Source organism: Rhipicephalus sanguineus, chromosome 6 (assembly GCF_013339695.2).
Source record: "Rhipicephalus sanguineus isolate Rsan-2018 chromosome 6, BIME_Rsan_1.4, whole genome shotgun sequence".
Lineage (NCBI taxonomy): Eukaryota > Metazoa > Arthropoda > Arachnida > Ixodida > Ixodidae > Rhipicephalus > Rhipicephalus sanguineus.
The window spans coordinates 73970890-73993939 of NC_051181.1; the positions used below are offsets into that span (position 1 = coordinate 73970890).

Below are 23050 nucleotides of genomic sequence, written 5' to 3' on the forward strand. Positions count from 1 at the left end.
TAGGTGCATGCTGTAACGCACGTGTGTCTTCAAAACGCTGTGGATGTCATTCACGATCGCAGGGCTTGTGACGACAAGCAGTAGTTTTGTTGTGAGTGCTACGTCAAAACTATGATGGGAGTTCTTGAACGATTCTTCCTCGGCCCGCACGTGCATCAAACCCGCCGGCAGCATCATAGCGGATGGACGATCTGTCGCCGAGCATCTCAATGGCGAATTATTTACCGGGATGTGCGTGTGGTGGCAGAGACGATGTCTCCGAAGAAGACACGGTTCTTGCGATGCGGCCGCATGGCTCTGCCAATGAGAAATGGTCGAGTTTCTAGCGGAATTTCACGGCAATCCTAGGCAAGCTCCTTTTCCTCATGTGGTGGCACTCGCGAAAACTTCGTTCAAGTGGAAACATGCAGAAAAAGTATTCGTTGTGACGAGACATTTTTCGCATTGTTTTCTATGGGCGGCTGACGGGGAATCCAAAATTATTAGTTGTGGCGGAAATTTCGTTGTAGTGGTATTCATTATAGCAGGATTCGACTGTATTCACGGTACAGCAACCCTCCACTGCAGTGAAACCACCTTTACAGGGGGTCACATGCGCTTTATGTTTGTTTATTCGAATACTGTAATGTTCGTTCGAATAATTTGAAGTGTTCGAATATTTGCACACACCTAAATTCAAGCCATTCAATCATTTACTCTATAAAAATATGCGGATGTCCAGAAATAAAGCTGACTGTTGCTGAACTAATGCACAGTGGTGACCGAATGTAGCAGGTCTGGCTAGATTCTTTAGACATAGACACGCACGAGGTCGCAAAACAGAAAAAGCACTGCCACCAAAATCAAGATGCAGTAATTCAAGCTGTTGCCTTGCTTTAAGGGGAGACATGGCACTTGAAAAAAAGTTTTTTATTTCTTGATCGATTTTGATGAAACTTCCTGAGTTTATGTATATTTGTGTGCTAATTTCAAGTATGCAATTATTTTTCTAGTATGATGTGTAGTTTTTAAAATACAAAATATTTCATGTGCCTTTTGGGGAGCAAGATTTTTTCTAAACTAAGTTAGTTACACAGTAAATCAGCATGTCACGATAATCTGCAATCAGAACTGTGTGCAATGCAACAGAAATGGATGTTCTAAGCACATTAGAACAAAAGTTATGATATATTGAACATTCACAAGTGAAATTCTAGCTTGAAATTGACTCACTCGTGAATGTTCAACATACCATAACTTTTGTTCAAATTGGTTTAGAACATCCATTTTTGTTGCACTGCACCCAGTTCCGACTGCAGATTGTTGTGACATGCTGATTTACTTTGTAATGCAGTCAGTTTAAAAATAATCTTGCTCCCCAAAAGGCACATGAAATATTTTGTATTTTAAAGACAACACAATGTACTAGAAAAGTAATTGCATATTTGAAATCGGCACTTAAATATACATAAAATCGCCAAGTTTCATCAAAATCGATCAAGAAATAAAGAATAATTTTTAAGAGCAGTGTCCCCCCTTAACGAGACGTTAGACTGTAGCTCTCTAGGTTTGGTGGTGTGTGTGACAGTTTTTGACATTGCATGCTCATCACAGCAAGTGGTTCGGTTCGCTGAATGTGACAGCATCAGTGTCAGTTTTGATGACAAGTCGCAGTGGCAGAATAGGCATGATAGCTTTGCTTAACCCATATTACAGAGTGTGCTAGACCCTGAATTTGCTTCGGCTTTACGTATGATGTACGGCTGCTGTGAAGAGGACTTCGCCGGTGCAGCATGAAGGCATGGTCACGAGACCTCAGGTTCGGAAGACTTATCCTTTTACTTTATTCAAATGTTATTGAAGTGAATTTTTTGTACTGCTGTATCATTCGAATATTCTTCCAGCACTCTTTGTGTAAAAATGAATCCTGTTTTGGCAACTACAGTCAACTGCCGATTTTTCGGATGCCCGATTTTCCGGACGTGCTCGAAAATTCGGACGCTTTCGCGGCACCGTCACCAGCCCCATAGACGTCAATGGTCAAGAACGTCGGAAATTTCGGACGCTAGAACTCTTCGGCGTCAGATTTTTCGGACTTTGCCCAAATTGCAGGTCCGAAACGCAATAATTGAAGCCCCCACCTCTGCCGCGTCTATCATCTCGTAGGTTCGAACCAGTGCTTTCGCGAGTGGACCTGTTTGCGACAGTAGCAGAGTCCGGAAGTCAGCTTTGTCGCGATGCCGAAGTGTTATGGGGTGAAGCGGACCGGAAATTCAAAGGGGCCGCTATCACGGCGCCGTGCGGCGATGTCTTTACGGATAAGCAGTGGAAATGCACGGAGGCGTGATGGCGGCAGGTGGCAAATGCGCCAGTACGGCTTAAATGCTGACAAGCCTTACGATAAGCAGCTTCAGTCAACTGCTCGATAGTGCATGTGGCCTGGTGCAGTTGCATGCGTAGTGCACGCATTTAATAGGCGAGAACCCAAATGCGCCGCCATTCATGCTGCCTCTTTGTGCGACCGCTAAGTGCGCCGCACAAACGCGTTGCCTTCACGAACGAAACCAGCTCATCATCGTACAGCGATCACATCGCACTGGCGGAGATACAGGCGGACTTGGTTGCACGTAAGCGGAAGTGCGGGCAGCAACGCATTGACAACTTTTTTCCGCCACCGGGACGCTGAAGTGCCAATAAAAGTATTTTTTTTTCTGACGCATTTGTTTTTCGGACATTCGATAATTCGGACTTACTTACGTTCCCCATGGAGTCCGAATTATCGGTCGTCGACTGTATACCTTGCGTAAAAGGTCGAATTTAAGTTCAATGAAGCTTCGATATAACGACATAAATTGCCAACTTTACCAACTTCATTGTGTCAAGTTTATCTGGAATGCTTTACACCAGCAGTTAAGTAGAACATGGTAGCTTCAGTTATATGAATTGTGAAATTCTGCATCACGATGTGTCGTGACCGACACTGCTGCTGCCATGCAACTCTCCAGTATTCTCGCATTGAGCAAACATTAGAGAGATTTAGTGCGTCTGAGATTTCAGTATATGCAATGGCATCGGTACAACACAGGGTTGCCAGATGCTGGTACTTATGTCGCAACACTGCGTATACTCTGCAGTCACATTTTCTTTTTCCACGAGTGTTGTTCCTATTGTAAAACACCTAAAAAAAGGCAACAAGTTTATGGCTATGCTGCTGCCGAAAATTTATACCAGCAGTGAAGTAAAATACGCTTGTCTAATAGAATAATATAGCTCCATGTTTGTCTAGTTGAACTGTGCACTGCCATTGAGGCCGCCCACTATACCGCTTCTCATAACATATCCTCGCTGACGAAAACTCGCTGACGAAAAAAATTCTCGCTGACGAAAAAAATTCTCAGTTCTCTAGTTACTGGCAATCTTTTACGACTCCCTGATATCTTGTCTGCAAACGAGAAAGCCAATCAGACACCCTACCTGGAGATTCCCATGGCACAGATGACGGGGACCCATCCGGTGCAGAGCACCTCCCGGGTGTAGGGATTTCGCTTGGACAGGTACACCCAGATGGGAATACCCGCCAGGAACACACACACCACCAGAGGAGACAGCCACACCACATCTGCAACGACGGAAAGATGGCCACATGAGACTACAAAGCGCTTGCAGCAGCTAAAAAAACAAATCCTAGGGCTTCATGTGCCAGACCTATGGTATGATTACGAGAAATGCTACAATCGGGTTTCCAGACTAATTTCGATCACATGGGGTTCATTATCATGGACCTAAATATAGGCACACATGTGTTTTTGCATACGCTACCAGTAAAATGTGGCCGCCGTGGGCCGGGAATCGAACCCCCACCCTCGTGCTTCTAAACACAGCTGCTAAAGTACCAGGGAAGTAGTAAGGATCTAGCAAAACCCAATGTTAGCAAAGTAAAACTTGAAAAAAATTCCATTACAGTGAACCTCAGATTAATGATTCTTTCAGACTAAAGAATACTTCAAAAATCCCCTTTCATATGTCCACTGGTTTAATGCAAAAATATTTCACAACTATGAATTTCAAAACACCAAATGTTTCAGAATAATGTATCGAATTTTATTACAGTAGACTCTCGTCAAACGGAACCTCGAGGAACGAGGAAAATATGTTCCATTTAATAGGAGTTCCATTTACTGATAGATGAACTGAGGTGTGGAATTCAAGTACGAAACCAATCATACTAGAGGCAGTTGTTCCATTTAAGCAACGGTTACTTTAAAGAGATTTCCATTTACTGAGAGTCTACTGTACCCTTGAGTCTCAACAACACTTCAAAATAACAAATTGTGAACTTAAAAAAAATTACTTGTGGAGGTGTAAACAATGCCCAGCTTCTTACATGCCACTATCATCATCATCATCATCATCAGGACACCCGCTTATTTTTCTATGCATCTGCCCTATTCTAAATGCGCAATAACCCTATCGCCATTGTCTACTTGTTTGCTCGTCAGGCTTTGCCTCTCTAGTATTTGCTTTGTCAACCAGATACGTCTCCACACTTGCCGCATGGCTGTTGTGCTTGCTTTACCTTCGCGTTTGTACGTTCGTGATGAGCTGCGGAAGCAGCATGAAAGAAAAGCGGCAAAAATTACCAGAGGTGTCTCGTCCAGCAAGACGGTGAAGAATGTTAGTTAATTCGGTTTTTATGTGGCGTAAAAGCAGCTGACGCTATGCTGCGCCATGTGAAGAATGCGATGCGAGTGACCCTTGGGATGAAGTCGCAGAAAGACTCGCCGTGGGTGCTTCAGGAACATTTGAACACTATGTGCCGTGTGACGACCAAGTATGCCCCTCAGCTGAATCGATGAATGATGAGATCAACACCATTTTTCGTGATCAAAGAAACCGTGATGAGCACGACGAGAGGGAAGACGCCGCCAGAGTCATTCAATTCACTTTATGGTCACGAAACTGCGCCGTCACGCTATGGGCGAGCTTCATACGCTGCTCGAAAATGCCGCAACGCGCCGCCGCTGCGCCACAGAGGCGGTCGTCTGCGCCGTCCGCGTATTGAAATACTAGCGCAGTGCGAGACAAGCTGCTGGATATGATATGTTTAAGTTAGTGGAAACGTTGTCTCAGGACTAGGATGCCTAACAGAGGTTGCGCGCTAGGGTGCCGTTCCGGCTACAAGGGAACCAGAAAGGTGACGTTTTCTTTACCATTAGACAAGCAGCAGCGCGAGAAAAGGAAGCCGGCCATACCATGGCAGGAAAGTGGCGATTTTAACTTTGAGTCGAAGTATACACATGTATGTGCGAACCATTCCGACGCCTCGGACATTGTCACTGTGTATGACATTAACATCAACGGCGACTCCGTGTCCCTGAAACGCGACAAACCAACGCTGTAGGCTGGCGCCGTTCCAAGGATATCTGAAGGACTTCCTTCGTACCTCACGAAGAGCAAACCTCTATCTCGCTCATTGACAATGCGACCACCATGGACACAACCACGTGAGTCGTCCTGTGAAAAGCTCCGAGCATCGCCGACGCCCTGTTAATACCACATCGTAGCCACACGAATGGGCGTGTAACAGCTCGTATTTTTGCTTATGTTTATACAGCTGGCACCGCTGGCACTTTGCTGCGAATGCACGGTGTTTAATTTGACGGAAATGTTAAAAAGTTGTACCTATCGTACTGTCGCAGTGTTAAGATGAAAGGAGCTTGCGAGGCCGTAGCGGCCGCATTTCGATGGGGTCGACATGCAACAACACTAGTGCACTGCGAATTAGGTACACCTAAATGGACCCTAGGTGGCAAAAATCAGTCACAAGTCCCCCCCTATGGCGGTCGTGATTATATCTTGGTGTTCTGTCGTAATGCCCGAATGTTTGTATTTTTTCGGATGATACCACCGCGAGCTGCATGTCTTGAGTTGAAGGAAAGAAGATTACTTTTAAGGGCTTGTTTTTCTTTGTTAGACACAATATTAATGAGAACTAACAGACAGTAATGCCAACGAAAGTATACGGGATGTTATTTGTAATAATTGGGATACAAACGTGAAGAAAGTAAAGTGGACGAAAAGATAACTTGCCGCCGGCTGGGACCGAACCTGAGACCTTCGAACAACGCTTCTGATGCTGGTTTTCTTCCTCCCGGGTGCTCATTTTAAAACAGAAAACGCGTTCAGGAATGTATTTATGCATGCTGAGTGCTTAATGTAAAAGCGTGAAAGCAAAGCGACCATTGCGGAAGTTTAGAAAGCTAAAACACCGAGGCTGTCCCACACACAACCACAACGATAGAAGCGTTCGCATCGCCTCTCAAACACAGCTGCGCCTCTGGCAGCGGCCGCTGGCTCCATATGAAACTGACGCGGCAGTTTCGTGACCATAAGAAGCATTGAATGACTCTGACGCCGCCGAAACAGTGCGCATGAAGTAATGTGAAGATATAACACCGACTTTTCGAAGTGCATAAGATACATGAGCACTTCGAAGTGTTCACCTCGCAGCAGTTAAACTGCACCCACCAGGCAAAGATCACGATCTTCTTCAAACAAACATGCACTCGTTCCGGAAGCTGTGTTGTTTTTTTTCTGCGTTTATTAGAAAATAATGCGTTCGAGGATGTGTGTCCAAAAAGGGTCGGCGACTCCTCTTGCTGCACTTACGTTCCCTAGCGCGAATTTTCTATTTTTTTCACTGAAACGATTTTTCACAATAATGAACCATTTTTAGCGGTCCCTTGAGATCCGTTGTATCGAGATTTGACTACATCTTCACCAGGCAAACCGCTGGTTCATGAACTATGTGACACAAATGGTTCAAGCAACGTTCCACATTTGCTACCTTGTCACTGAGCTGAGCCACATAGCTCTCTTACTGCTAATCTTGCACAGAGATGCACACTAGTGTGAACAGATACTGGCTATCACAGCCTCCTAATTGCCAAGAGACTGCACCTGTATGCACCCTCTGTTAGGATGCACTGATCTCTAATCCAGGCATAAGGGTTGCTTAACCCTTCAAGGATGGTAACAAAATTTTCAAAAACTTGCAAGAAAGCCAGAATCTTTCTGAAAATTCGAAAACAATTCTGAAGACCACATAAAACAATGGCATGCAAAAGATATCTGTCAAATTTGAAATATAATCGAAAAAAACAAAAAAACTTTGCACTGCACCTCACTGCACACACACAAAATATACATTAGGGCAGCTTTGCAATGGTGGTGCCAAGCCTGATAGGATAGCGGAGCTGGGCAGCCTTCTTTAGCATACCAGCCAAGCCTAGACTAGACTAGACTGAGATGGCCGTTTAGGCCAGGGAAAACAAAGTTGAGGTTCTCTCCCTATCTCTGTCTATTGCTCTCTTTCTTTTTCTCTATCCTTTTCTCGTTCTCTCACCAACACAATCATATGGTTCCCATAAACGCTTGTTCTGCTAGCGTGCCTGGATGGCAGAGCGGTTATGACTAGGGGTGTGCGAATATTCGAAATTTCGAATATTTTTCGAATAGTGTTTGCTATTCGATTCGATTCGCACTGAAATTTTATTATTCGAACTATTCGAACTTCCCAAAGACAAATGCAGTCAACGTCCGGTTAAAAGTGACCCCTTAAGATTTTCAATATGCTTCACCTCATTACACTCTCGTATTGCGGCAAAGCTGCCTTTCAATCTCCGTTACGGTCGAACTTAGCCAAAAGACAAAGTCCGATTGGAAGTGGTCCCTAGATTTTCAGTATGCTTCACCTCAACACACCCCCGTATTGCGGCAAAGCTGCCTTTCAAGCTCCGTTACGGTCGAACTTGGAGACAGTCAACGTCTGATTGGAAGTGGTCCCTAGATTTTCAATATGCTTCACCTCATCATACCCCCTATTGCGGCAAAGCTGCCTTTCAAGCTCCGCTACGGTCGCAAATGTATTAACTCAAGAAAACGCTGGTTCCAATATGGAGATGAAAGATGTGGCAGAGTTGGGGGCTCAATTAATGCTGTTTTGGACCTGAAATTTGGGCCGGAAGTCTGAAAAATCGGACGCCGTAGCTTTTTAGCATCCAAAATTTCAGATGTTCTTATATATCGACGTCTACGAGGCAGATTTGGAACTCCGGACTTGAAGGGAGCACACCCTTGTCTGCCACATCAGTTGGGCTTCCACAGAAGTTGAGAGAGGAGGAAAAGGCTGAGGAAATGGCATCTCTGCCTATCACGTGTAAAGTGTTGTTGGCAACACTTTGGTTGCACCAAATCATGTACATAAATACAATTCGGCCCCTACATTGCCTCATTCTTGATAAGAAAAGACAACTATGAAATATGACCCCACCAGCGCTTCATCAACCTAGCGAAAAGAAACTTTCATGTTGCTATTTCACAAGAACATACTTAGGGATTCTCTGCAACTTTTTCCGTAATTTCAATTCGAATTACTATTCGAAACATGTTTGAGAAATATTCGAAAATTATTCGAAATTATTCGATTCGATTCACACTCAATCTTTATTATTCGAATTCACTTCGCACCCAAAATTTCGCTATTCGCACAGCTCTAGTTATGACGCTTGCCTTCGGACTATGGGTACCCAGGTTCAAATCTCGACTTGCCAAGAAATTTTATTTCGCTCGATTTATTCTTTTTCTTCCTCCTCACCACTTCTACCCTCTTCCTTTCCTTCCTCTAACGCGTTGCTAGGTGACAAATGGTGACATCACTCGGTGAGGTTTTTCTGCGCACACCGAACGGCATAACCTTCAACTTCAACAGCTTTGCCATTGAAAAGTGGGCACGAGATTGGTATGGCAAACACCAGTGATTCTATAGCTACCATATTAGGGCACAACTTGAGAAGTCTGTGGCTTTTCCTTATCAAAGGTGGATGAATATGAGCCTGCAGCAATAGGCATGCACTGGAAATTGATCTCATGAGCTGGACGGCCCGAACTCCGCCGTCCAGCTCGTGAGTGGGACTATTTAGTCGCGGAGGCAATCGGCAGCCACACTTCGGTCACCTGGCAGGGGCCACTACAGACTTCATAAGTTGTATCTGACTACTGACACTGCCGCAAGGAAAAATCTGGTCCCACGTTTTATTGCAAAGAGGCGACTGAAAATGGTCGGTGCTCACCGATTTGATGGAAGAGTAGGCTGCTGACGCCTGCGAGCAGTGCCAAGGTGGTGAGGTCGCCGAGCGAGGCCGCGATGGGTGTGGCCACATTATCTGGATTAAGATGCCACTTGCGAGCCAGTATCACGACACCTACCATCAGGGATCCTGCAAAAATGGAAGGAAGACAAGCCCTGTTTTTCCGGTCGTTTCAGAGCCACACCTGAGGAGGCCTTTCTGGCCCCTTACCAATAACATGGATGAAGAAACAAGTGCATCCTGAAGGCTTGTCGACATGTATTTACAAAAAGGACCCTCACTTTTAGAATTTACGCAAGGAAGCGTAGTGAAGCTTTTTCATCAAAACTAACAGCACTTTTTTAAAGAAGTGAGGAACACTTCTGAATTTTGACTCTGGTAGCCGATAATATCTAACGTCCCTAAGGATCACCAAGGGTGATATCTAGATGATGCCAGAGGGGATGTCTTCAGAAAATTGATTTCTGCAATTGGTACACCAACAAAGTGCAGCCAAAACATGGTACACTAGTGTTCCAGCATCACACTTGTGTCAAAGTCAATGATACACATACTGTTATGTACCTTCCTTTAAGTTTCTGCGTAATCCTCAAAACTCTCTTTTTCAGCGATTCCACAGTGACCTTGCATGCTCCGTAGGCTTGTCCACTCTAAACCCCAACACTGGCATCAGTCAAAACAATAGTCACTCCCAATTTTGAACTATTGTGGGTGAGCAAGCCAACCAACCATGCAAAGAAGCCACCCAAAGAGGAAAAAAGATGCACCCATTTACAGTAACTTTCCTCCAGTTAAGGGGAGACGTGGGTCTTGAAAAAATTTTTTTTATTAGTAGGGCTAAATGAATGAAATTTAATACACTTATTCAATGTTTTCTGCAGATTCCATATCTTCAAGTAGATTTTTATTATCTGCATTAGAGCAAAAGTTATGCAATTTCTGAGAGCATATTTCTTACGGTACTTTTTGGCAACTTTGCTTTGCGAAACACAAAAACAAAATATGTGGCAAGATTGCCAGAGAGCTCGTCTAGCCGATGATGCTAATTTGATTGTTTTCATCGAACTTCGAATGCAAAATAAACGGATGCAAATATGAGTGAAAAATTTTTGCTTCATACACTTCATGATTATCGAGAATTATGATTTGGTAAACAACATTATAAGAAAATAAATAGCATCATCGGCTAGACCAGCTTTCTGGCAATCTTGCCCCATACTTTGCTTTTGTGTTTGATGAAAATAAGTTGCCAAAAATCCCCGTAAGAACTGTGCTAGAAAATGTTGTAGAACTAGCATATCTTTTGTTCTAATGCAGCTATTAAAAATCTACTCAGAGATTTGGAATCTGCAGAAAAAACTGAATAAGTGTATCAAATTTCATTCCATTCACCCAACTATTAAAAACACACTTTTCAAGACCCACGTCTCCCCTTAAAACAACCTTGATTCAAGAACGGGACGACATCAATTTCTTTTGACCAGAGTGGTAAACATGTAGCGAGAAAAGTCCATGGCAGTTCTTTCGTGAGGAATCTGTTGGGTATGTTGTGAGAGCAGCTATGCAAATGCGCCACATCGTGAAGGGGCATTGGCGTGCTCTACGGCAGGAAACAAAATGTAGCACTCACCGAGCAGCAGGCTGGCCACGCTGGCAGTGACCATGCTGCTGGCACAGAGCATGACCGCCTGGGCCGAATCAAAGTGGCTCTCGGTCAGGTATCCCATGAGGACGGCAAACAGGGACGCTAGGAACGCCACCACCGTCGCCTGGCACTGCAGCACAAAGAGAGGAGCAAAATGGCCGTTTGGATCAGCAGGCTGAGGTTCATGCTCTTAATGTGTGCCTTAATGAACACCTAAATCCAAGCAAACAGACGTTTTTGACTGCCTGCTATCACTTAAATGCATCCACAGCAGTTAGGGGCATGAAGCTCATGTCGAGCTACAGAACACCAAGGCCAGCGAGATACACTCAAACCTTGTTATAACGAAGTTGAAGTTGCTGTGTCATATCAATTATGTACAGTAAAAGCTCGCTAATTTGGATTTCACGGGATTGGAAAAAATGTCTGAATGAACTGAATGCCGAATTATCAAAAGCATCAAGAAAACAATACAGTATAACCTCGTTACAACATATCTGTTTACAACAGACATTCGGATATTACATACCAATTTGCGGCGTTATGCCGACCTCCGTATTTGTTCCATTGATTGAGCTTCGTTTACAACGGATTCTGGTACAACGGACATTCGGATATAATTGACTAAAATCTCAGGCCTGCAAGGTGGTCAGCACTCCTTTAGAGCGGACTTTTCTACCACGGACATACCAAATTCAATAACTTCCGACTTCAAACATCGCTTAGCATCCTTTCGGAATGGGAACAGCGCGCCGCGGATGTCGATGTACCGATTTAGGAACAAAGGCCGCCAGTCTCCGGTCTGTCAATGATCAGCTATGCCTAGCTGTAGCGGCAAAAAATCGACGCGCAGCGTGCTTGGTGTTGCGTTTTGGGACGCCGACGCACGAAGCTGCTAGCCGCTGCCACCGTTTCTCCGAGCGGTCGCTGCGCGGCGAGCCTGGCCGGGGGGTCCGTTGCCGGGGGGTCCATTGCCGATACGCAAAAATGCCCATCCACAGCTCTGATGAGCCATCGGGCGATGCGATTCGTTGCTTGCGACGAAGGACATTGCGGCTTCTTCGCTCTCACATGTCCGCTAGCGTGATGTTCTTGCCCGCAAAGTTCGGATTCGTCTCGTATATCGGCACCGTGAGCGGAGTTAAGCCTAGCAACGACATTGAGTAGAAAGCTCGGTTGCGATGTGCGTGGCCGCGGTGCCCGATGTTTCAAAGCACGTCATGCTCGATTGCGAGTACAAATAGTTGTCCCGCGGTGGTCTTCGTCATAAGTTCCGAAGTGCTGATAAGAAGAACCTCAAACAGCGCACGTCTGCGATGTTCGCGACGAGTGCGGCGCGCTATCGTAATCTGATGATTGAGCTTCCGCTTGCAGCTGCCAAACTAAAGCGTTCTAAATTATTGTCGACCTGTGAACACAGAATGAGTGCGAACGCGTCACTACGTAGCGCAATGTTCGAGACCTCGCGACGCAAAAGCAGCAGACGACGATCCCAAAGCGAGCATCACGGCAGAAGCAGCTAATCGGAGGCCTTGAATGTAACTTCAAACATGTGCTTTTTGTACGCTTATCACTGAATGGAGGCGCTAGCTGAAACGGAAAACGGAGAACTTGAAGACGGAGAAATGCTCTTTACGAGGAGCCCAAAATGGTGGCGCCCGGTGGCGCCGTTGCGGAGCTATAACTTTGAAAAACGCTTTTTGTTTTATTTCCGCAATTTTCGACAAGTCGGCAGATGCAAAAAAAAAATTTTATAGTACTCCTACGTAGCTTTCAGTGAAGATATTTTGGAATCAGGTGGAAAATGGGCTACAGAAACTGAAAATAAGATTTTTCCAAAAATCGCATTTTTTTTGCTCCCCTGTTAAAATTAAAGCCACGTTTGTGCTTCGTAATTCTCTCCAGTTATAACAGACCCATTCAGTGTTTACATAAAAGTCTGTTGTAACAGTACTTGGATTTTATATACTCCCTTTACAACAGACCAAAATCCTCTTCACAATGAAGGTCTGTTGTAATGAGGTTATACTGTAAGCAAATGTCTGTTACATCATACACTTTGATTTTTCTTAAAGAATGTGTAAATCCTGTGCTTACAGGGTTTGTCCAAAAAGTAGTAGGACTAAATTTTTAAGAACGCATTTATTCACAATTTAGACGTGTCAACTTAATAGTTTTCACAATGTGCCCATTCTGCATCAACTCAGTGTTTCCAGTGACTATGTCAATCGCTGAAGGCTCCCTGGAACACAGAAACTGGAATGCTCTTCAGCTCCCTCGTTACGACCCTTTCAGGTGCCGTCCTTTGATGACCCTTTTCAGTTGGGGGAACAGGAAGAAGTTTGAACTAGCCACATCTGGGCTACAGGGTGGCTGGGGAAGCTGTGTGATGCCATGTTTGGTCTAAAAGTCCATGACAGCAAAGGTGGTGTGGCTCGGCACACTGTCGTGACCTTTTGCCATTGAAGGGCGTCCTGACCTTTACTCATCTTCAACTTGCTCTCCTCCATCCCAAAACAATTTGTTCCACTCAGAAACACTTTATCGGCCCATGGCATCACAACCATAAGCAGTCTTGATCATGTCATGGGTCTCCCTCGCAGTTTTACCCAGTTTGACGTTAAACTTCACTGCGCAACGCTGCTGTAATAAACGATTCATTGTTGAGATGACAAGGCACCTTGAAATAGGTTCACCTTAGGCTCGTGAACGTTAGGAGACTATTGACAACTGGCGCGCTGGCAGCCAAGAGCCCCCACCACCCAACCAGTACAGTAACATCACCATCGTTCCCCACATATTCGTGGAGAAAAAAATCAGTCTTACTATTTTCTGGGCAAACCCTGTACAGTAAAAGTTCGTTAATTCGGATTTCTAGGGACCGGAAAAAATGTCCGAATTAACCGAATTATCGAATGGTCAAAATAAACACAATAAATGCAAGAGTTTTTTCAACATACCTTTACTTTACAAAGTAATCGCGGATGCGTGTCTGTTTTCGAGCAGAAATTCGTGCGGACACAATTTTTCTGAGCCCTTCAAGGTGCTCGCAGCTCGCATGCTGTCTGCATTGCCCAAACAAAATTCTTCAAGGACGACGAGGGCCTCCGCGGCTTCCTTCACAGTACGAGGGGGCCCGTGTGGCTCATGGTGTGGCTGCTCCTCTTCAGGCTCTTCGTTCTCGGATTCGTTGCCATGCATCACTTCCTCAATGATTTGCTCATCAGTCAGAGAGCAAGCAGTGGCAACGCCATCATCAATGCCGATATAATCTTCTAGTGTCACTGCATCAGGCATAAAACACTTCTGAAATTCTGCCCATCGTCGGCACCGTCGTCCGGCGACACTATGGTGGCTAGAAGGAGAGGTGTCAGCATCGGCGCGCCGGAGAGGGAGCGAGAATTCATCCAGATGCGGCGGCGCTGCTGTCGGCTCCGAGATGCCCGCGCATGCGTAGCAGCCGCTTTTCGTTGCAACTATTTCACGTTACCATGCGGATTATAACAAAGGCTAGCTGGCACATTTCTGGCGGCTCGCTGCAAAGCGTGTATTGGCACTGAAAACTAATGTTTTCAATTTACTTCCTTGTATATCAGCTACGTTTGCCACTCGCACCCCGAAGCGCTCGAAGATAGGGAATCAAATGAACGACTTGCCGTGTGCTTGACACCGAAACGACGTCCGTGCAGTTTTCACTTTGATGCCACAGTGTTCTCCGTGACGTCTCAATGCAGGTAAAGGTATCAGCAACCATACTTGAATGCATTATTTTAGTAGGGGTGTGCGAATAGTGAAATTTCATCTCGAATCGAATTAGAATCGAATAGTACGTATATTTACATGAAACTAGTACCGCCAGTTGCTGCAAGACAAAGGAAAAATCAGGGACACTACGGGTTGGTGGCAGCTTTATTACGCGCTTGTTCGGAAGAGTATTTTTATTCTGCTTTTCTGGGCGCGCAGGCGTGTTGATAGAAGAACTGTCACTCCAGTTAGCAGGGGCCCTCTCAACGGCTAAAAAAAGGGGGTACAGAAGCTAGTTTCTTTCCCTACGGTCGCGGAATACGGCTTCAATTGTCCTCCATCTGTGGTCGCGCAATACTGCTTTATCTCGACGCATACTCGGGGCCCAACAATCTTCGGGCGCTCGTTCACAGCAGTGTTTCAACTACGCGCCGAAGCGCTGGGAGTTCTTGAACGAGTGGTGCGGTGCGGCAGTGACGACTGCACAGCGGGAACAAATTTTCATATATGAATCCAATCACCGAGGGTTTTGCAGGCCGAAGTCGGAATGTAATACGTCGCCTGCGGCATACGCGACCGAACTAGGCAAGGAAAGTGCATGCCTTCGTTTCAGAGGCGAAGTTGTGAAGAGCTTGACAGTTTTCTGATGTTTCTTTTTTTTTACGTGTGCAAATACATGATCGCACCTTTGAAATAAACATGCGCTCGCTTTTGTACCAGGATATCAGTGAAAGTTTTAACGAAAGACCGACTGTGCCGATGTTAGCGTTAGTTTTATCCACTCTACCCTAGCCAAGTTGCACCTTTGTCGCGTTTTACGTATTTGTCCTGTCGAATTATTCAAGACTTTGAATACGAGCTATTCGAAAGTCGAATCGAATTATTCGGTTAAGTATTATTCGATTGGAATTCGAAACTCGAATATTTGCACACCCCTAACTTTTATGACTTGCGCATCGAAAACGAAGGTCTATTTGTACAAGCAAGACATTTATTTTGACACATTCTTACAATGCATCCAGGTGCAAATTTGCACCTGGACAGCAAAGACACTGCTTAGAGGCCAACTCCGGCGATATTTCGGCCATGTCAAAGTAATGGTGCTTTTATGTTCCTGAGACGCTCCTGTTACGGACCCGATAGCAGGAATACTCGGCAAATTAGAGAATAATTTTAAATAAGCAAAAAAGCGCAACACCGATACCGAAACCCAACCGAGTGTACTGTCTACGTATGACGTAGACGTTGTTACGAACGAACCGGAAGTCGGGCAAGGCATCCCGGTCACGCCGGCGCGGAGTATGAAAACTGTGACAGCCGGGACGGCCAGCGAAGCGCCGGCCAAACCAACGCTGTCTGTCGCCTTGTGCACAGCAGACGCCCGCTGTAGCGGCCGAAGCGTCGAAGTTAGCGGTGCCCTCAGCCGCGTCACTTCCGCCGCCTTCCCAACACCGATGTCACAGACGCAATGTTGCCAATAATTGTGGGAAGCCAGGAGGGCGTTTGCAGAAAATCTTTAAAATTCATTTGCAAACAATCTGTGCATGTCTCAAGCCTGTAATTTAGCATAAATGACGGAAACGTGCAAAGGAACGTACCCGGCGAATTTCATTGAGATCCATCGACCTCGAAAAATCGCCGGAGTTGGCCTTTAAGCAGTGTCTTTGCTGTTTACACACCACTGTCGTCACTGTGGCATGGTCACATCGGTACGTACCGATACCGAACAAGTTCAAATTGGCACACCGCAGACCAGGGGCGTAGCAAGAAATTTTTTTCGGGGGGGGGGGGGGGGGGGTTCAACCATACTTTATGTATGCTCGTGCGTGCGTTTTATGTGTGTATGTACTATATACACATGCAAAATTGAAAAATTTCGGGGAGGGGGTTTGAACTCCCCCCTTGGCTACGCCCCTGCCGCAGACGTTGCGAGAACACGTGCAAGCGAGGAAACGTGCGGCTGCGGCGGTTGGCGGGTCTTCTCGACAGATCTCAGTACTGACGTGTGCGCCGCCCCACGGCGGCATGAAATACCAGCACGCCTCCTTTCACGGCGCGGCCGAGACGATGCTGACACCTCTCCTTCTAGCCACCATAACGACACTTCGGCATCACTGGAGTCGGGTACAACCAAGGAGGTTTAAATAAAACTTGCTGGAGTGGAAACCGCCTATACATACCAATGGGTCGCAGTGAAGCCGCGCCGCGCGCGCGGCTGCCATCTTGCCATAGGCAAGAGACGGGAGCCAAAGCGCGCCCGCCGCGCTGACCGCGTCTTTCCGCCGTGGTCTTTAATGGTTATAATGGCGAACATTAAGGGAGAAGTTGTCAAGAATAAGAAGCGAAATCGCAGACAAGAATGCGGTCAGTTTTAGTCTGTTTCTGTTGGCGTTTTCCTTGCAAGCATGCACACCGAAGGGCCTGTATCACTGTTTTTTTTTTTAATAATTATCCTCGTAGGAGCAGACCTCACTTCTCGGCATTCATTTTCCTGTTTATTTCGTTCGTCATGTGACGGAGTCTTATGCATATACAGTAAAAGCTCGTTAATTCGGATTTCTAGGGACCGAAAAAAATGTCCGAATTAACCGAATGTCCGAATTATCGAATGGTCGAAATAAACACAATAAATGCACGAGTTTTTTCAACATACCTTTACTTAACAAAGTAATCGCGGATGCTTGTCTGTTTTCGAGCGGAAATTCGCGCGGACACAATTTTTCTGAGCCCTTCAAGGTGCTCAGCAGCTCGCATGATGTCTGCAGTACCGCAAAAGTTTCACCCGTCATCCACGCTTTTCGGTTGGCACGGTAATCCACGGGAAGATTGTTGATGGGCAAGCGCTCTGTTACCGTCACGTTGGGGGATAAAAGTACGGTTACTCGTTCCTTGCTTGTTGCCGCCGATTGAAGGATCCCCTTTCATCACTCTTCATCACTTCTTGTCGGGAGAGCCCGTTATTCAGAGCACGCAAAATTTCTACTTTGGTGGTGAAGTCCTTGGCCTCGTACTTGGGCCGCTTCGCCGGCGTTGCCATCGGCGGAGAGTGCGGTCGCACGAGAAGTCAGCACAAAAGCACCAGCAAAGATCAAGCTAAAGGAGCCGTACTGAAACGTTTCCCGATAAATCGGCAATCAACGATGCAGCACACCAACGGGAACAAAGCAACAAAACCCACACGCGAAAAAAAGCCGTTCAACCAGTCTCGATCCAAGCCAAGTCGATAATTGATGTCCATGGCGATGCTGCGTTTGAGCTTCACTTTTGTTCCGAATTGTTCTTTTTTCATTTTCGAGCCTCGCCAGCGGCCCGAAAGTCGCCGAATTATCCGATTTGCGGTCAAATCTGTCCAAAATAACGAGCGCCCAGTCTCATAGAGTGATGCGTATATTTACAGGGACCAGATGACGTGTCCGAATTAACCGATTTTCCGAATTAACGAGAGTCGAATTAACGAGCTTTTACTGTATGGAGTTCGGCCACTTTCTTTGAGCGGAATATAAATGTGGGTCCAAAGCACCACACTCGATATGCTCACCGAGAAGGATATATATTCGTCAAGGCTTGAAAGCCATCTCTTTCCTCAAGACAAGCTCAAAATTTCCAAAAAGAATAGTTTCGGCTTTGCATGGACGTGCTTCAAGGGCATTGAGCTTGCAGTCGACACTATTTCAATTGATACAGCTTTTTCGATACTATTTCGTAGGCACGCGGCCGCTCTCTTTTACCCTGTCAATGAATCAATTAAAAATGCCCAAGTGGCATAAGTCATAAGTTTAAGCCAACGAGCATAGTCTGTCATCATATATTCCAGTCCCAAAGTCCGCATAGCTAACCGTTTAGTCGCCCACAATCTCAACATGTTTTCTCATTTGTCACCAACAATCAAAGTACAGTAGAGTTTTTGTGCGGCATTGGGCTAGCTTTTTTGAGACAGTGACTCATCTGTGAAGCCAGCATTTCCTTTGATGGAATTCTGTACACCGTTCTCGTATAGAGCGCTCTTCTGACAGTGCGCGATTAAACTTCGTGCGTACATACTCGTAAGCTGATGGAGAATAGAAGTGCAGCGTTAACGCAAACGCCCGCAGCTCGGATGGAATACATGCCTTTCTGGTATTTTTGTGCCCTAGGGGTTGCTGTATGTATGGGGGAAGGCTGCAGTGAACATCGCCCTGCCCTACTCAGACATGAGCTTTTGATCCTTGATCTCCTTTATTATCGCTTGAGGATCGAGCCTCAGTCTTTTTGGTTAGCGTACAATTTTTCTGCTGCAGAATTTTCATCTTGAGTTGTTTTATCTCTTCTTGGAAAAGATGAAGCATTTCTTCGTAATGCTGCCGTATAGGTGATGCAACTGTCACATCTTCAACAACTTTTCTTCAATTTGAACGCATCTAACGGCCGGAGTACCTCTGGGCGATCGGTTAGGACGCTTTATTTGCAGCTGTAAAGAGCACTGCACAGTTCAGACCTGCTGGTTTTACTCGCTGCACTGCATAAAGCAAATACAAATATAACGAAAAAATGCACGAATGTAAGAAAAAGCAGGTCCTTGTATATTGCCCAAATGAAGTTACTTAACCTCGTAGTTGCGAGCTACCCTTTTATAGCACGAACAGGGCAACCGATAACGAACTCTCGCCTATTTATACAATTTCAATGAATAGCAAGCGGTGCGTTATTTTCCTATTCGCGCTCCGCACCAGTGGTATCAACAAGCACAAGAATGTGTATCACTGGGTTTTGCAAATGTTTTACAAATGCGTCAAGCACAGCTAGTCGAAGAACTCCCAGGTCGCAGCCTAGTCCGGTCGAAACAATTTGGCGAAAAGTGCCTCTAACATATGCGATCGCCGTATTTTCGCTTCCAGACTTCCCGTCAAACAGCCAGCACCGACGTGCTTCGAACATTTGAGTCCTTACGAAACCGGTTAGGAAAAAAGAATGACCGTCAGATGTGAAATTAGAGACAGATTGCGGGCTGTCAGCATATGTTCCGGCATATAGAGAAGTTTTCATCGAGCTCGAAATGTTCTGCTTACAACTGAAACTTCATCCCAGAGTACCTTTTCGCTCGATTTATACAGCCGTACGCAACGCACAATGTATCCGACAACGTACGGACGCCACCACGCCACAGAACAGCTAGAACATCTATGCGGCCGCTGCAGCATGCGTTGCGGAAGGCGCGCTTTCTGCCTATGGCAAGATGGCGGCACGCGGCTTCAGCTGAGGGGCGCTTCCTCCACTCCAGCAAATTTTATTTTAACCTCCTTGGGTACAACAAAGCCACTGTGCCTGAAACAGTTGGCAATGGCGTGCGCAGGCGTGTTCTGCCACACATACGCAAGAATGCTAACTGCGCTCAGGAGACTCACGTCGTATTGTTTGCCGATGTCATGGCACAGGAGCATCTTCTTGTCGGCAGAGCCCATTTTTCAGGGCACGCAAAATTTCTACTTTGGTGGTGAAGTTCTTCGCCTCGTACTTGGGCCGCTTCGCCGGCGTTGCCATCGGCGGAGAGTGCGTTCACACGAAAAGTCAGCACAGAAGCACCAGCAACGATCAAGCTAAAGGAGCCGTACTGAATCGTTCCTCGATAAAACGACGTTCAACGATGCAGCACACCAACGGAAACAAAGCAATAAAATGGCACTGCCAACAACACACGTGAAGAAAAGGCGTTCAACCAGTCTCAAGTGAAGCCAAGTCGACAATTGATGTCCATGGCGATGCTGCGTTTGAGCTTCACTTCTGTTTCGAATTGTTCTTTTTTCGTTTTCGAGCCTCGCCAGCGGCCCGAAAGTCACCGAATTATCCGATTTGCGGTCAAATCTGTCCGAAATAACGAGCGCCCAGTCTCATAGAGTGATGCGTATATTTACAGGGACCAGATGATGTGTCTGAATTAACCGATTTGCCGAATTAACGAGAGTCAAATTAACGAGCTTTTACTGTATTTTGCATAAGAGTAGTGTAAAAGCTGCAATTTTCCTCATCCTGCGACTTTGTTCACAATGCAGCTACGGCACAAGACAGTTGCGTTAAATGAGCCCGAAACGTGCCATGCATCCCTTCCTTACCACCACCACTACCAACAGCAACACGTGTGCAAGGATAGTTTTTCGAAGGTAAAATGGCCAGCAAATGATTTCATTCTTTGCCATGTAGCAGGCGTGCTTTATTTCAGCATGTGGATTGTGGCTGAACGCTCTTCCCCTTCAGCAGCTTCTGCCATCTTTGTATTTTGTATCACTGTACATTGCATCAACTCAAAACGAAGTTGCTGAGTGCCGGAATTGCATGTCAAGGAAATCGGGGTCCCGAAAACTGATGAAGACAGGAATGCGGATTGCTCCGCCTTGTTTCGGTTGTCCACAAAAGCCGTGTTCGCTCTTTTTCGTTGCACATTTGTGGCACTTCGCGCTTGTCGTGCTCCTACGATCGTCCGAATTAACTGGGTTGCAGCGAATTTTGACCGAATTAATGAGAGTTTAATGTCATTAGACAATGCATATGCTGGCCAGGACCAGAGAACATATCCAAATTATCCGATTTTCTGAATCAAAGGGGGTCGATTTAACGAGTTTTTACTGCATTTTGTTATGCACATTATTGCTGTCTTAGTGCAATATCTGCCAATAAGGTAGAGATCTTTAAATGTGCAAAGAAGAAGACGGCATTAAGTCCCAAGGTAACATTACACAGCCAAGTATGCAATGAAATTTTGTAAGCAGCCTTCACACAGCACATAACAGACAACGCGTGAACCTGCTGGTCGTTGCTATGACATGTGCCTAGGCCACAGTGTAAGATATATACTCTTTAGGTGACCAGATGGAACAATGTTGTGCACTCATCGGTCCGCTGATGGCAGCGGATACTTATCGACGGGATGATGACACTTTAAGACAAAAAACGCATTCCCATAGCACCTGGCACTTTGCGGGAAATCTGAAAGGCCTAGCCAGCGAACGCGGCTATGGCACGCCAGGAACTCACGTTGGAAATGCCTACTGCGGTCTTCGCGAGCAAAAAAGCGACGTGGTGGATGCTGGCGTTGCTGCCGACCGTGTCAGTTGCTGTAGCAACAACGGTGCAGAAAGCATTAAGTTGCGCCGTCCCGCTGACAGATACCCGCTGCAGTCACCGGGCTAACGGACAGTGGTGTTTTTTTTTTTTTGTTTTCAGTTTGATATATAAAAACAGGTTAGTCTTTCTACTTTTGCGTGATATTACTGATTGTACTTCAAATGTCAAACTTTGCTCAGAAGGACCTCTGCATCCATACAATCTGAAGCTAGGCCTTTTATGTGATCTGAAATTTTGCTGCAGTCGGCCTTTAAAGTGACATTAAACTCTACCACGTGAACAATGACAAAGCGAGTTTGTCTGTACACACACACGCAGGGTTGCCATTCTTGGCAAAAGCCATGAAACATAGCCATTATGAATTTCCAAAGAAACAGCATGCAGCGAGCGTAGTACAGTACAGTCGATCCCGGATATATCGAACTCGGATATATCGAATTATTGGCTATATCGAACAGTTGAGAAATCCCCTTGAATCTCCCATGCAAAAGTATGGGGTTGGTGTGCAAGTATATCGAACTCCCGCACAGCAAAACATTCGCTATATCGAACGCTGCCCCGCGCCGAAGCCCAAAAAGTGCATTTTTCCTAACAACTATTGATCATTTTTCGGCCGCGTTCTTATAAATTCCAGTCCCTCGTCGCGCGCAGGGGACGAAATTGCGTTGCTCTAGTTCGTTGCGCAGCGCTTGTCAGTTCACCGGTATATTTGACGCGCGGTCCGAAGGTTTTAACGCATGGGCTAGTGTTTTTCCAAGAGGCTGATTGCAGAGGGCACCAAAATGGGAATTCGAAGTGACTTCGCAGTCTTGTTGTAACGTTTGCATTCCCTTCCTTGTCTCTTCGCGCACGATGGCATGCGGGCCCGCAAAGCATGGCCTTCGAGATCCGCAACCTCGTGACTGACGTATTTTTAGAATTTTCGGTTTTAAAACGCTGATCTCAGAGGCTACGCTTTTTTTCGCATTTCTCGCCAAAGTAGCGGCTGCCTTCTGCAAAGCCACAAGTGCCATCGGTATCGCCAACATGTTGACAGTGGAGAAATGTTTCTTCGTGCAGCGTTGTCTCTTGCAGAATGTGTACTGTGTGTACTTCGCGCTTTGTTCTTGATAAATCGTCATTCGGGAGTCGAGCTAAACATTGTCCCGCTCATAGCGATAAAAATGATGACCGGTGCTTGAAACAACGTCAAGTAAAGCACCGCCGTGCACTGTTTCCTTATGGGCCTTGGTGCCAAGTGACGACTTCGGGCGCGTCATGACCGCCGACTGCGGCGTACGGTGCGTCAGTGAATTTTGCGACTTTGCGCCGTATTGGACGGGAGCACAGCGAGTTACTTCATTGGTGCAGATAACGACGTAGCTGTTTCTGACTGCATCGATGCCGAGATCATTGCTGACGTTGCCGGTGCTGCGGAAATGGACCCGTGCGGTTTGAA

General features: G+C 46.0%; 1 protein-coding gene across 2 annotated transcripts in view; it reads right to left on the reverse strand.

Moving 5' to 3' along the window:
• LOC119395891 (solute carrier family 41 member 1) overlaps positions 1 to 23050 on the reverse strand; it is a 71377-nt gene that overhangs the window by 20275 nt on the left and 28052 nt on the right. For both annotated transcript variants that reach the window (XR_005184356.2, XM_037662905.1), the window contains exons 7-9: positions 10759 to 10903; positions 9111 to 9257; positions 3454 to 3598 (exon numbers count right to left, since the gene is read on the reverse strand). Coding sequence is in view for 1 of the 2 variants with exons in the window: in XM_037662905.1 (XP_037518833.1) it covers positions 3454 to 3598; positions 9111 to 9257; positions 10759 to 10903 (437 nt within the window). In the remaining variant the exon portion in view is untranslated. The remainder of the gene's footprint in view (positions 1 to 3453; positions 3599 to 9110; positions 9258 to 10758; positions 10904 to 23050) is intronic.